We start from the raw sequence: 15,778 nt of genomic DNA on the forward strand, positions 1-15,778 counted from the left end.
CTTGTGCCCAAACATCAAGTTTCAAAATTTAGTAAGATCTGTTGAATTCCCAAAACAAAAAAATTGATGACAATGTGTGTATGTACCATGCCCCAAAGAAAGGGATATACAATCAATTAAGCTCCCCAAAGGTGCTTTTCACAATAAGCCTTAATTTGAGTATCCAGACTGAAAACGACAAGGGCACATAAACTAAACACCTAAACCGGGGACAGAAGGGAGAAAAGCTGCTGAAATTCAAAGATCCTCTGGTAACCTCATGTTGTAACTTCACAAAAGTATAAAAACAGATCCCACCTTGCTGTCAAGAAAGTTTGATAGGAAGCTCTAGGATTGCTTAAGAAGCTACAGAATGAAATCTATGGCCATAAAACCCAAATAACATGAATGTTACAAACAAATCAAACCAAACCAAAACTTAGGTGCTTACCACAAGCTTATTAGTGATTTTAGCAGATACAAAACCAAATGTCAGTATATAAAGACAGGGATGCTTTTCAAAAAGCTGAACTGCTGATTTCTTGTAGATCATTGCAGCTAATATGATCACTGATCCAATATGGAGAAAAGGAGAAAGGACACTTGTACCCTGTATAGAGTGAAGAGAAGAGTAGAGTTAATAGTATTTACTCATTAGGTATTACATGGATCTGCTTTAAGACAGTTCAAATGAAATTTTCAAGAACCTCATGGTACCTGAAAGCAAGCAGTTTCTATAATTGAACACCAGAACAGGTAATGAAAAGCAGTAGCATGGATTGGTTAGCCACAAACTGAGGATTTCACTTCAGAGGCCAGGCTTATTTTATAAAGCAAGTCATACTTTTTAGGCATATGGGTATATACGTGTGTGTATGCATGAACATGCACTCATGTGTATGTATGTGCAAATATATACATACATGTATATAAATGCATGTATGTATAAATAAAACTGAAAAGCTTGGGGCACCGCTGTTTTTTAAGGTTAAGCAGAACATTCTAAATTAACCAGTGATTTCATACATTTGAAATGAAAAACAAATCACAAAACCAAGTCATAGTGTAAACAATTGTAGGAAATCATAAAATATACTCACTGCTATTGTTGATCCATTTTTGCCAACACCACCTGTGAAGATTACACGGAAGTAATTTGTACAGGAAAATATGGTCCCTGCTACAGTACAAAGTGCAGGAAAAATTTTCATTTGAATATTCAGCACTGGAATCTTTAATGGGTAGAGAGAGAGAACAATTAAGATACATACAAATTGAAATAAGAAAACAGTAAACTCCAATATTTGATTCATATTTCCAAATATTCTCTATCCCCTCCAGTTTGGTAAACACTTAAAATAATGGATGGTTCCCTCTCTTTTCCATTAAAAGCAATATAACGAGTTTCAAGGGATAAGGCTATATAGAAGTTATTCTCACTTCTCTTGACACCAACTTTTGAAAAAAATAACTGATGCAACCAACCCAGGAAGGATTCATCTAATGTAACTGAGAGGCCTGGCAATGGTGAACCAGGCCATATTCTGGCCCTTGTGTAAAAGCAGTGTACCTTGCCTTTTTTACTTTGTGCATTTTCTCTGTAGTTCATTACTAATTGCTGTGTGAGTACTGAGCATAAAAGAAGAGAAATATTCACAAATAGATTTAAAAAAATCCACAAACTAGAGAATGGAAGAGTTCTACTCAGAAGAGTTTCCAATTCCAAATTGTTAGGATACAGGCAGCTTAGTAATAGCGGAGGGCTACTGAGAAGGCATTTATATACAGGAAGAAAAACATGTCAAGTACAACCAAACAGGCACAGCTCTACAATTGTGTATCCAAAATTTTAACAAAATATTCCTATAGTATACTGAAGATATAGATTGTTTTATCTCAAGGGAGGCTGAGTGGATCAAAATCATATATTTAATCTTGCAAACACAATATCCATCATTTAAAATGAAATAGTTGTAATGAAATTTTTAAATCCTTTAGATGCTCTTCTCTATTGTACCCTCCTTTAACTTTTCTGAAGTCTCAAATTTTGTCCAATATGGACTAAAAAGAGAGCAACAATGAAACAAGCAATATATTCTAGTTAATAGAAACAAATGACTATAAGAACAAGATTCCAAAAGCTCACAGTGGTTTAGTGGGCAATGAGTTCTTACAACGAAAACATTTAATTAAAAGCATTTACACTTTTTAGCATTGTTATCTGCCTACACTTTAGAAATCAAATAGGAAACATGACATTTCCTATTTTTTTCTATGTATAAAACCCCAGTAAAACTGGCAAAATCTTAAAATTTAGACAGTCTGTTTCTTCAAATCTCTCAAGAACTTAGCTTGTTTACACAACTCTATGACCTCTTGCAAAACTGCAGCTCTAAAAAACAAAACTGAAATCAATGGTTCAAATTTCAAGTTGTACCGTGACAGTGTTTAATCTAAAATGAAATAGGTCAACTTAAAAATCAAGTCCAGCACTTTATGGAACATCCTAAATGTTGTCTTCTTCCTTCCCTAACTGATCTCTAACTTCTACACACCAAATTCACAACTTGTTTTTAATAGAGGAGAAAATCAACACCCTGGTTGCTTTGAATGCTAATAGATTTTTCTGCTCTAGTTCAGGAAACTAAGGGAATGACAACCTAAATCTGAGGCACCTGGCTGAAATTCAATATCTGGCCGGTTTCCTAACCTTCCCCAGCCTTTTTTCTTCCAGAAAGACAAAGGACCTCTCTGGCAAAGGGAGAAATACTACACTTGCCCAGATTCCAAAAGAAGCATTAGTCTTCCTGTATTAGGGCTGGGGTACTGAACAAGTGCCAACTCCATTTAACACAGTATTCTGTGCTCCATTTGTAGTAAATGAATATCAAAACTGTATTTATAATTTGGTGAATTGTTTTGGGATCATGGAAATTGCTGCCCTTTGAAAGAATAAACAAATAATATTAGAAAAGCTAGGAAAATTTAGTACATGGCTTGTACCACATAGCAAGTAAGCAAGCTATAGACCTAGCAGCAAATATCATGAACACTCTTAGGGCTCTCATCACTTCTGTCACATATGATAGCTACGTACACCAAATCACGAGCTCCTGAGTGCAGGATTTTGATTTTTATCTTTTCTCCAGAAGCCTGGGTATTGTAGGTGCTCAATATACATTTGTTGGATGAAGCTTAAGGTCTTTTCCGTCTCTCTTACTCTCTACGTGTAACTACTGTTTTGGGAAGAGTACGAAGACACATCTTGCCCCCACATCAATAATGAAAAAAGAAGTTAGCTACAAGAAAATATGAGGCAAAGTGAAGGGAAAGTTGGAGTCACAGGAATCCCAAGCCTAACCATGTTTTCCCTTAAAAATTGGCACCAACTGAGCCACTTATAAAAAGCACAGAGTGTTGTCATTTTCTCCCCCACACTCAAAATCATGGAAGATGGGCACATTGCCTTTCTCAATCCTGCTCTTTCTGGCAGCACATGCTCTGGAACTCCACCAAGGTGGCCAAAGTGCATCCACTCTATAAAAATAGCCAGAGAGCTGTACTGAAAACACCTTTATCTCAGGCCTACTCAAAGTCTCTCTATAGTCTTTGAGACTTGGGAATAATAAAAACTCCCTTAGGTCATGAGGTCTACCCTGGAGCCAAATGAAAATCCTCTGAATTTATGCCATGAAGTTATACACCCAAGTAGTATAATCTATTGTAATTCAGTTTCAAAAAGATTTAGAGATGGGGAAAAAAAAAAAGGCCATAAATTCTCAACACCTTTACCAAGTTACAACAGACATATGTTTTGGTTCAATAGTTCGAGTTAGTGCAGAATTCAGCTGTTACACTATTAGACTAGTTTTCCTATGGGCATAATAAAATTTCCTTATGGGTGTTATAAATTTCAGCAGAAACACTATCATTTTGAGATTAGATACTTTCTTCTAGAGAACATGGGATTGCATGTTTGTTAATAATTTAATATAACATAGAGTTGATCCTCGTTCTCATCTTTGTAAATTTGCCTACTCACTAAAATTTATCCGTAAGCCCAAATCAATACTCGCAGTACTTTTGTGGTCATCGGCAGACCTGTAGAGTGGTGAAAAATTTGAGACACCCAATGCACACATTCCCAGCTGAGGAATAAGTTGAAGCTCTGCCTTCTTGTTTCAGGTCTCAAACTGTAAACAAGTGTCCTTTCCATGGTATATTTAGTGCCATGCTTTTGCATTTTTTTGTGGTTTTTTTGTTAGTGACTTCACTGTTTAAAATGATCCCCAATACTTGTCCTTGGGAAGATTGTTACTGCAAAGGAGAGGCTAGGTCTGCTTATAATTGTGCCCAAGTGTCTTCTCCTGAATGCCTCTTTGTTGCTCAGATGTGGCCCTCTCTCTCTAGCTAAGCCAACTTGGCAGGTGAAATCACTGCCCTCCCCGCTATGTGGGATCAGACACCCCGGGGAGTAAATAACCCTGGCAACATGGAATATGACTCCCGGGGAGGAATCTGGACCCGGCATCATGGGATGGAGAATATCTTCTTGACCAAAAGAGGGATGTGAAATGAAATGAAATAAGTTTCAGTGGCTGAGAGATTCCAAAAGGAGCTGAGAGGTCACTCTGGTGGGCACTCTTACGCACAATGTAGAGAACCCTTTTTAGGTTTTAATGAATTGTAATAGCTAGCAGTAAATGCCTGAAACTATCAAACTACAACCCAGAACACTTGAATCTTGAAGACGACTGTATAAAAATGTAGCTTATGAGGGGTGACAATGTGATTGGGAAAGCCATGTGGATCACACTCCCCTTTGTCCAGTGTATGGATGGATGACTAGAAAAACAGGGGCAAAAAAAAAAAAAAAGCAACCAGTGAACTTTTTTACTTGAATTGTTGTTTTCAACTTTAATTTTTATTCTTATTACTTTTGTGTGTGTGGTAATGACAATGTTCAAAAATTAATTTTGGTGATGGACACACAACTATATGGTGATACTGTGAACAACTGATTGTACGCTTTGTATGACTGTATGGTATGTGAATATATCTCAATAAAATTGAATTATTAAAAAAAAAAATGATCCCCAAGCTTAGTGCTAAAGTGCTGTCTAGTGTTCGTAAGTGCAAGAAGATTCTGTCATGCCGTACAGAGAAAATTGCGTTAGATAAGCTCCATTCAGGCATGAGTTATGGTGCTGTTGCCTGTGAGTTCAATGTTAATGAATAAACAATATACATTAAATATGGTGTCTTTAAACAGAGACACACAAAAATCAATGTTATGTTTTGCCTGGTTGGTAAAAACGTTTTGGCCATAGGCTTGCAGAAACCTAATTCTATTATTTCTTCTAGGACCAATGGATCAGTATTCGCCAACTCAGTGTTCATGGTGACTTTATAGAACTAGTTATAACTGCTGCAAATAACAACAATTGAATGAAAATGAATTCTACTAAAATATAGCAAAGATTAACTTAATTATCAGTCTCCACCAAGCATTTATGGAAAATCACCATAACTGAATTATTTACGTGTAGGGGCATTTTTCAAGTTCTTTAGTTCAAGAATGATATACAATTAAGTTACACTCAATAGTAATGCTTCAGTCCTACTTAATGAATCCCGTACCTGTAGTAACTCATTTAATGCCCAAAATAACCTTATGAGATGGGTATTATTATTACTGTCCTCATTTTACAGAGGAGGAAGCTAAGAATTTGTGTTTGTAGGAGTGACTGCATTTCAAATTAGGTTGAAAAACAGTATTAGCTGTTCAAACAATCATATGGCACTGATTTCAATAAGGATTTATTCTGTTTTGGAGCCAGAATTAATTTACTGCCCCAAATCTATGATGCAGCTTTATGCATATGACAGAATAACTATCAGACTCACATAGCTCAGAATGAGAAAAAGGGTCTGATTTAATACTGTCACTGGTTAGTAAACTTGCTACACTACTTGTTTCCTCATCTGTAAAATAATAATGACAATACTAACCCAGATTCTCTACGGCCTTCAAAAATCATAGACCTGGAATGGATCTAATAATAAACTACAAAACTCCAAGTAGTCAAACTCACCATGTTGTAAAAAGAAGTTTTGTGTCCTACCTTGCTGTGACGTTCCATTTTCAGAAAGAATAAAATAATTTTACACATTACCCTTTAATTGGATTATACTGTATCAGAAAATACAAGCAAAAGACATAACATGCATTACACAGGATACACAATGCGAACAAAGTTACCATAGATTGCCAAAAAGGTGGTCCTCCAATCACAGCCAGCAAATGCATGATTATTATGAAGATTTGCACCTCAGTCACATCAATTCTGATTAGGTATAAAAAGCCAAAAAAGCAGAATTACTCAAAACAATTTCAAGTTAATTACTTGCAAGCTTAGCAGCATTCCTCTATCATGCACAATAGAAAAAAATCTCAAAATATTGAGGAAAGGGGAAAAGTGTCAAAAATTTATGAGCAAAATAAATAAAATCCAGAGCTTTTTAATTTGATGAATTTCACAGAGCAATAAAAACCCCTCCTTTCCAAAGGAAATTTTTAACTCATTGAAGTTGAGCTGAAACCATAGAACTTAACCTTTCCCACCAAAAAAAAACAAAAAACAAAAAACAACCCAAAAAACAAAACAAAACAAAACAAAAACCAGCAGGGGAAGGGGAAAGATACATTTTAGTATCAAGGAGAGAATTATATCACACTGCTATATAACATGAAATCCTGAAGTAAGTGCACTGTAGTATTAAATGGAAGAAATAATAAACTTTAACATAAATCTTTCAGATCTTGCAAAACTTACTGCCCTTTAGATATCTTCATTTAATGCCTGCTCATAGTATAGGCGTGAAAAAAAGATTCATTCAATCAAATTCTTATTCTCACTAGGTCAACTACATTAGGATTTCTGGAAAGAACATACTGAAGCAGCCAAGATTTAACTTTGGGGTGCTGAAAATGATCCCACAGTCGAGAAGAGACAAACTTGATGCAAAAACAGGGCAGCAGAAATTAAAAGTCTGAAAAAAGAATATGGACAAAAAGATCGAAGAGCAAAGCATACTCCAGTGTTCCTTTCTTTCTGCAGACTAGTGTTTTGTATAATTTTATGACTATCACTATCAGATAATTTAATCTAAATCCCTTATACTTTTAAGAATTTATCCTACAGATATACTTGCACAAAATGGTATTTGTACAGGGTTATTCATTATTTATAACAGCAAATTTAAAAAAAATCTCTCAATAAGAAAGTGGTTATATAAATTATGGTACTTAGATACAATGGAATATTTTGAAACTTTCAAAAAGAATGAGGCAGTTCCTACATACTGATAGCCAAAACACAGTAAGTGAAAAAAGTTGCAGACTAATGCATATGCCACTTTTTGGGCAAAAGAGAAAAAATAATATTCTATTTTTGCCATTAATTCCATAACAAATTTCTGGAAAGATACATTACAAACTAAGAACAATGATTACCTGTTGGGGAAGACAGGAACTGTGCAGAGGAGGGATAAGGATGGGAAGGAGACTTTTCACTGTATACCTTTTTTATAATGCTAGTTTTTGAACAAAATGAATAATTATCTATCCAAGAAGGATATTTAAAAAAAAAGTAATCAGTTCAGAAAAAGCAGATAACAAGTGTAATGGGGTTCAATTCCCAGAGCAGAATAGAGTCCCCATCTCTAAAACTGATACTTAAAGCAGACAATCTATAATGTGAGCTTAAGACAAAGAAGCTCTCATGCCCATAATAAATAACTGGGTTGAAACTGGGTTATTAAGCTGCAAACATATAGTGCTGTAGTTATCTTGATATACACATTTATTGAAAAAATGGACTGCATTAGGCTAAAAAGAATCTGTAGAGCTGACCTGGTGAGTGGTGCTGCCAATAAGGGGGGTTAGACTCAGTAGAAGACTCAGGAGACTAAGCAGGTGTCAAAGATGATCGACTCTGTCTTGGGTGGAGGAGGGTAGACATCTTACAACATTTTGCTGGATATATGAAGCAGCCTTTTGGAAGGGGAAGGGCCAGAAGTATAGAATTAAAAAATAAAAATGGAGGGAACCTCATGCAATTAATCTTTGAACCTTGGATGAATGTAAAAGAAAACAGAAAACATGAGAGATCTTTGGGATTCCTAAGAAAGGTTTTATGGAGTATTCTGTCTGGAAACACTGGAAGACAGAATTTTCTAAACCATTCAGATATTGTCATTGTATTTAGATCAACAATGCCTTAATGTTAGCACAGAAGGCCAGGGGAAATTTACTTACCAGTTGGTAGATAATTAGGAATATTTTTTCTGTTTTCTTATCTGATTTAGAGTAATCCTCTGAATGCAGGGATGAGTCCCTCCTGCACTCACAAAGCTGAATCACAAAAACAGCCTATCACTACTAGAAATGGGGCTCTCATTTTGACTGACAATGAAAAAGGGTGCTGATGTGAGGCCCTCTTCAGTATGGGAACTAAAGCCAGCTAAAAGGGGATGGATGGCATTAACAAAAGAGTTAATGATTCTGTTTAGAAGAGCTACTTATATGATAGTCCATTTTCCCCCTTCCCATTAACAAGTCTCTCATTATAGGCTGAACTTACTGGAACATATATTAGGAGGGGGCTCATTTTAATCTTTCTGGCCATGCAGGAATGAAATAGTTATCTAGAAGGGAGACTATTACATAAAGACAGGAATTAGGCATTTGTGTTATCACTTCCTTTTTTAAAATTATTATGATTTTAAAAATGGAGAATCATAGATGATAATATTCCCAAGTGTTGGGATTATTCCTTAAAAACAAAACAAAAAAAAAAAACAAATAAATCTACCAGTACCACCGTCATCACCACTGAAAAAGGAACAGCCCTTCAAATCACCCTTAAAAAGAAACAAGGGATATGGTGGTGGAAGAACACCCCAAACACCAGAGTGAATATTTTAAAAAACATACGGGAAAACAACTCATATCTAAAGCATTAGAGTACCACTGCCTAAAAGTTTCAGAGGGGGAAAATTGACAATACTAAACATAATTTTCTGTAACCATAAAGCATTTAAACATCTTGACTGCTCTTGCCTTAAGATAATTTCCTATTTCTATTTTATTTTAGTAAAGGCTGGCAAAGGACAAAAAGGATTCCCCCACTTTAAAAGGTAACAGAGGAACATAGCCACTCCAATCTAAGTGAGCTAACTATGAAGAAAATTTCTGACTATTTTAAAGTTTCATTTTCATTTCTGTGTTCAGAGAAATATCTAACAAATGCATTTGGTCTGAACTCCAAGACAGTATTAACTGAGGGTGTGAAGAAGTTTAACTGATATTCTGTGAGAGCTGATAGGCAAGTTATCTTTTTCCAGAGGGTTTTTTTTTTTTATGTCTTTCCCTCTAAAATCAGAAATAAGACAATTTGTTTTTAGTATATACGTGGCATATGCATTTCAAAGACATACTTGCAGTTAATTTGTAAACAAATGTTTTTAGTTGAACTACAAATAGTAAATATAATTTTGTTGTAATTTGGGTTAGCTATTAACTTGGTTAACATGGAATGTGCAATAGGGATAAATACACAATGCCAAAGAAACTCTGTACAATTTGACTTGTGAGTTATTTTAAAAAGAAACATTTGGTTTAAAAAGTAATCCATTTGAAGCTATCTTGAATCTTCTGGCAATTGATAGATAAACCATAGATTTGCAGTTATTTTTAAGCAGATATGAAGTTCTGGGAAAATCAAGCATAACTGGAGCACGACATTATATATTTACCAAAAATACCAAGGGTGGAGTGAGATGTTGGGGAATGGAATGAAGATTAACATAGAAATTGAACATATTACCTCCCAATATTTTACCTGCTACTCTTGATAAGGAGCAAATTAACATTAGTCTAAGCTTGGTCATGGCAAGCTTAGACTAATGTTAACAAACAACAACTGTATAGTTGAATGAAAACCATGAGTATTTTTAAGACAAGTGTTAATAAGAGAACAAACAGACAAGTTTAAACATCTATTTATGGGATAAGCTGAATTACTAAAAACAGTATTACCCACTACATTAATGACAATATGGATCTTCAGATAATCTGAACAAACTAAAAAGAAAAATGCCCATGGAGTGACTATGAGTGAGAGAAGAAAAATAGAGCCAAATACTAGAATAGAACAAGTACTCTAATATAAGAGGAACTAGAATTTAGATCTCAATTTAAGAGCCATTCTATCCAGATCACCTTTGGAAAACAGGAGAAAAGAACAGGAAGGAAGTGTCCTCTCACCTCACTTAATAACAATCTTGGAGTTAAACAAAGGGATCATGGCTTACTTTCTCTCAATCAATTCTAGAAGAAATAAGGAAGCTACTGGGAATTACTGATGCAGGTCTTAAAATGAATCTATTAATAAGGACAATGAACACTTACTCTAAGCCAGGCACTGTAGTTAGCACTTTATGTTAACACTTTTAATTTTTACAACTACCCTAGGAGGTAGGAATTATTATCGTCATTTATAGATTAAGGAAATTCAGTCAAAGTGGTTAAATGACTTTTCTAAGGTTACAGAGATAGGAAGTGAAAAGAGCCTTGAAAGAAACTGGGAGTTTTGTTCCTATACTATGTTCAAACTTTTAATTTTTAGCCTATAAATCAATTGGGGCAAACATTTAACCTAAGTCTTTATAACTTGCTACTGCTAAGATCTTATACATTTCAGGATGGTGCTTCTAGGAAACCAACAAAATTTTACTTGAAATGTTAGAATACACCAGACAACAGCTGGCATAGGAAGTTTAGATGCTAATAAATTCAACTGATTTGGAAACAAATGAGAAAGAACAACTCTTTCTGAAAATTATTTTTTCCTGAACTTTGGAAAAAAAAACATCTGACAACTTCATTTCAATGACCATATCAGTTAAAGCCAACAGATATTAAAAGCAAAAGCAAATCTCTGCAAGTTGGCAAATGGTAAAAGTGAAGACACATATATGGAGAAAATTGTTTAAATGTTTTTCATGATGTCAAAATGCATTAGTCTTCACAAACATTTTAACAGAAAGAGCTCTATAAATAAAAGATATTTTGTTATCAGACAAGGTGGAAGTAAACAACACAGTCAATATTATGACTATTAATATCATTAAGAACATGGGGGGAGAAAATCATTGGTGAATTAATCAGTGAACTATCAAAAAGTATCAATCTAGACAAATGCAGTGAGCACAAAGCTACAGGTCTCTGGAAAAAAATACCAGAAGACAGCCTAAAGGGAGAGGGGTTCTAAGGGCGACACACCCTGAATGATACATATTACTCTACCCTGTGAAGGAATTCCACAAATAATTAGGCAAATACATTGCAAATTCAGTTCAAAAAAGGCTTTAGTTTTGTTCCTAAATCATATCTATAGTACTTCCCAATATTCCTCACATTCCAAATTTATACAGAAAAAGGATACAGACATACTCTTCACTATTAATTTGTTTCCAAAGTCATCACTACTGTCATTGAATTATTGGATTTACAACTTTGCAATATATCTTACAGCAAGAATACGTACTCCGCTACCAAGAATTTTACCATTTCTATCACATTACTGAAGCAATATGAAAATGTTTATAATTTTTTTTGGGGGGTGGGTGAGTAGGGGGGACTTAAATGTAGAAAGCCTAATGCAGCCTTGTGGTGCTAGAGTGCTCTATCAGGTTTCCATATGAATGTTTTCCAGCACTCCCTGAATGGCAAAATAAATGGAATCTAAGTTCTAGTTTACTTGTAAATACATACTACAATTTCATATTTCAGTGTAAAGGGTTCTGGGCTATTCCATTTGGAAAACATTTCCTAGTAAATCTCTTTGAACTTTGAAAAGTCATAAGGTTAAAATTACAATTCTAATACAAGAGGATAAAGATATACTACTTATACCTAGCACTATGTTAAGGGAGCATGTATTTACTCAAAAAACAAAACTAAACTAAAAAACCAAAAAACTAAAGAAAACGGAAAAATGTGTCCAAATGATGACTATAGTGATATGAAAAGCAAAGGATATTTAGTTTTGAAAACACAAGGTAGAGAGGAAAACAGTAAACAAAACAAATAGAGTGAGAATAGCTTCTAGCATTAATTTTTTAAGCAAAACCAAGAACACTGAAAACTGAAGCAGAATAGTACTAGCTTGCTTATATGCTAAAGCAGTTAAAGAGAATATGCAGAATCATTCCCACATTAATATAGAGTCCTCTCAGTTAACTTATCTAAGGAAAACTGCTTTCTTCTGTTTCAAAATATAAATATCGAAAAAATCTATTTAATGGTGGAAAGGTATTTGTTTTAAAAAACCTTATATAGGGCAAAAATGGTATTAGTTACAAAAGGTAAACAGGAAAAAATTGTTTTTTACATCAAATCACTGGAAATACTACTTTCCAAAAAATTTGCTTAACAGGTTGGATTTTTATTGCCCTATTATATGTTTTTAAATGTTTTCTAATAACCTGTGAAATACCACCAGGAAGACTTTTGAGTTTTCATTTTTTAATTATTCTGTGCATGACAAAGGTGCTGACTTTATAGAATTCACGCCATTGTTCATTGGACAGCATGAATATTCTAGTAGTTACCGTGAAGTTCCAGAACCAGGGTCCCAGGGTTCCTGTGAGAAGCTGGAATATTATAATTATGATCTGGGACTCTGTAACATCGAATCTATGCATAGGGAAACAAACATTTCAAAATAACTTTACTCAGAGTTTTTGCTAAAGAGCCCTACTAAAATAGGTAACAAAAATAGATTTAAAAAGGTAGCATTCTCCTTATAAAGACACCATGGTACAATTTATACAGTACTATTGTTATCCTTATGCATACAGGTATATTTCTTAATCAAATTAAAACAATAGAAAAGCTAAAAACTAAAACCGTAACACACCAAATAAACAACTTGTAAATAGGGAGCTGGAAACACCGGTACTAAAAATGCCATCACTTCCTAATTCCCCAGAAGTGGTGAATACTACTCGGCCAATAATCACAGTCTGTGACATTCAGCACCTGACCCTATCCAGATTTCCCTGTGGACAGGAATGCTTCCCAGCAGACCTAGTGTATAGTCGATTACATGTTTGAGAAACCACAAATCATTCCGCACCCCATTCAACTGCCTCAAACCTTTCTTTACCTCAGCTGAGAAAAAGCCAAACTGGCCATCTGCTTGTCTTCTTTCCTGATAAGCTCTAGTTTATAATCTTTTCCTTCCCTCAACTCTGTAACAGCATTATAACTGTCTACTACATTGGATTAGCTTATTAGTGGTAAAGCTGAGGAAAATATCCAGTTCAATCACTGAAGAAGTTTTGGCACACATATGTTACAGATAAAAAAGAACTGAGGAATGCTAATGGGCTATATAAAGAGGTCAACGATTTTACTTGATGATCTGAGAGCCCAAATTACAATCTAGGCTTTACATGAAAACAAATAATTGAGTGTTGGTTGTTTGAAGATATTATTTGTAACAATTTGATAAAATTAAATGAGTAGAGCTGGGATCCAAATGAACGAATCATTGCTGAGAGAAAATATACACAGGGAAACTACTAACTGAAAGAAAAATCTTTGATATTTATTAATTCATGTGATAAATCTTAACCATTTAAAGATATGCAGATCCTACATAGGTATTCAGTAGGAAGTTTCCTAATCTTCAACCACAGAAAGTGGATTATGTATTAACAGTTTCTAATTACTAGGAGGTCTTCAAATAATTATTTCTTTAGAAGTCACTACCTTGGATAAGAAGATAAACTGGATTTGTCAGACTACCAGTAGAATACATAGCCTATAAACTTTTTTCATTTAACTACAGAAAAGAAAAAGTGGAAAATTACTTACTTACATAGAAATAAACTTTTCATGGCAGTTTTTAATGTAAACGAGAAACCTTAGAAGCATGAATTGAAAAACATAATAAAAGTGAAGACCAATACTCTGCCTGCTGTAATTGTAAGGGGTAAATACATTAGAAATAACATCTGTAAAATTAGGAGACTCACAGATTTCATAATTTGAAGGAAACTTAGGAGATCATTTAATTTAAACTCTTACTTTGTAAATTAGGAAATGAGGCCCATGAAAGTTATAGTCCTTGCTCAAGCTATTAAGTATATACAAGACAATCTGGAGATAAGACTTAAGGCAAGATACGGTGGCTTGAGTTCAAGTCATTATTATCATTTCTTTTTTTCCTTGAAAAGATAACACCTTTCACATTATGGAACATTTTTTTGCAGTCCATGTTTTGTATAAATATGGTTTAATTAACAATTGTTTAAGGCTTCTAAGCATATATTTTATAAAAATGATTCTACACATACAAGTTGTGTATTTAAAAATACCTAGTTATACAGAGGGTGTAGGCCTTAAGAGAAGAAACATGAACTCCTCCATTTATTGCAATCTATAAACATTTTTAACAACGTTTTAAAATGAGCTTCAGCTCATACACAATTCTTATTATTTTCTATCAACCCAAACCCTTCATGAAGTTCTAGCTTCTAATCCTGTTTCCCACTCCAATCTTTCATATCCAGGCTAATAAAAACCCTAAAGGGCTAAACTAGGTCTGCAAGGGTCCCAATGAGCAGTGCTCATCATCAGGTTTCTCCTTGCTCAGTCCAGCAAAGTCAGGACACAAATCTATCTAGATAGAAAGGTATTCATATTCTCTGTGCAAAGCAGTTTTAGCTGTGATCAAAGCAATGTATCCAAAACTACAACTTTTAATCTTAAGGAAGATGCATTCAAAGCATATTTGCTTTCTCACAAAGCTAAAACTCTACTTACTGGTGAATTAAGTTACTGTGCCTATTTTTGTTTGAGATACTATGAACAAACTTAACTACAACTAAAAAACAGCAACATTAAAAAGACTAACAAGAACAAAGATGTCTTATTCAACAAAAATTCTATTTATTAAGGTTGTTACAGGTATATCAACTACAATTTATTAGACATAAGGGAAATCACGTGATTTTTTTCACTCGTGTGTAAACATATCAAAATAAAACAAATGAAATAAAAATATTTTAAAATTTATTTAAAAAGTTAAAAAAATGTATTTTAAAAGGAATCTTATAAGATTTCTAATGTACCTAATGCTTTCACTTTCCTCCAGAAAAACGTAAGAAAAAGCAAGTGATTTTAAAAAGTTTCTATACTCAAGCCACATTTGAAAAGTTGACCTTGTTCTTCCTAAATAAACAAAATAAAATTTTGACTTTTCCCCCCAAAACAGACAAACTTTACTTCAATTTTTAACCAATTATAATTTTGCCTATTCTATCTGCTCTTGAAAAATATTTGAAATCTGAAAGGGCATTTTTTAGACTTCTTTAGGGGTGTCTGCATAATGTATTCTATATGCTTCCCATTGCATCAATATTTGGTAAGTATCTCCTTAAATGTAAAGCACTAGCAGCATTCATATTTTCATGAATAGTATAGTCTGCTTTTAATTAGACAAAATAAATGCAATGCTGCTTTGAGTGCAAGATTTCCTCAAATCAAAAACTACCCCTTGTAACATTAATAATTAATTTAAATTTCAACTTTAAATTCAAACTGGCCTCAATATTTCCTTTCTTTTCTTTCTTTTTTTTTTTAACACCCCAGTAGAAGTATAAAAAGACTGGAAGCACTCCAGTCTCAGTGAAAGAGCATCCTCCTCCTATCTAGTCCCTCTAC

General features: G+C 34.1%; 1 protein-coding gene across 4 annotated transcripts in view; it reads right to left on the minus strand.

Annotated features, from left to right (window-relative positions):
- Window positions 1-15,778, minus strand: part of CEPT1 (choline/ethanolamine phosphotransferase 1) — a 43,222-nt gene that overhangs the window by 1,605 nt on the left and 25,839 nt on the right. For 3 of the 4 annotated variants that reach the window (XM_037826395.1, XM_037826394.1, XM_037826396.1), the window contains exons 5-7: window positions 6,242-6,326; window positions 1,080-1,211; window positions 431-589 (exon numbers count right to left, since the gene is read on the minus strand). In XM_037826395.1, the coding sequence (XP_037682323.1) occupies window positions 431-589; window positions 1,080-1,211; window positions 6,242-6,326 (376 nt within the window). Of the gene's footprint in view, window positions 1-430; window positions 590-1,079; window positions 1,212-6,241; window positions 6,327-12,657; window positions 12,743-15,778 lie in introns of all 4 variants that reach the window. The other variant, XM_037826397.1, reaches the window with a different exon arrangement.

The sequence above is a fragment of the Choloepus didactylus genome, chromosome 2 (assembly GCF_015220235.1).
Source record: "Choloepus didactylus isolate mChoDid1 chromosome 2, mChoDid1.pri, whole genome shotgun sequence".
NCBI lineage: Eukaryota > Metazoa > Chordata > Mammalia > Pilosa > Megalonychidae > Choloepus > Choloepus didactylus.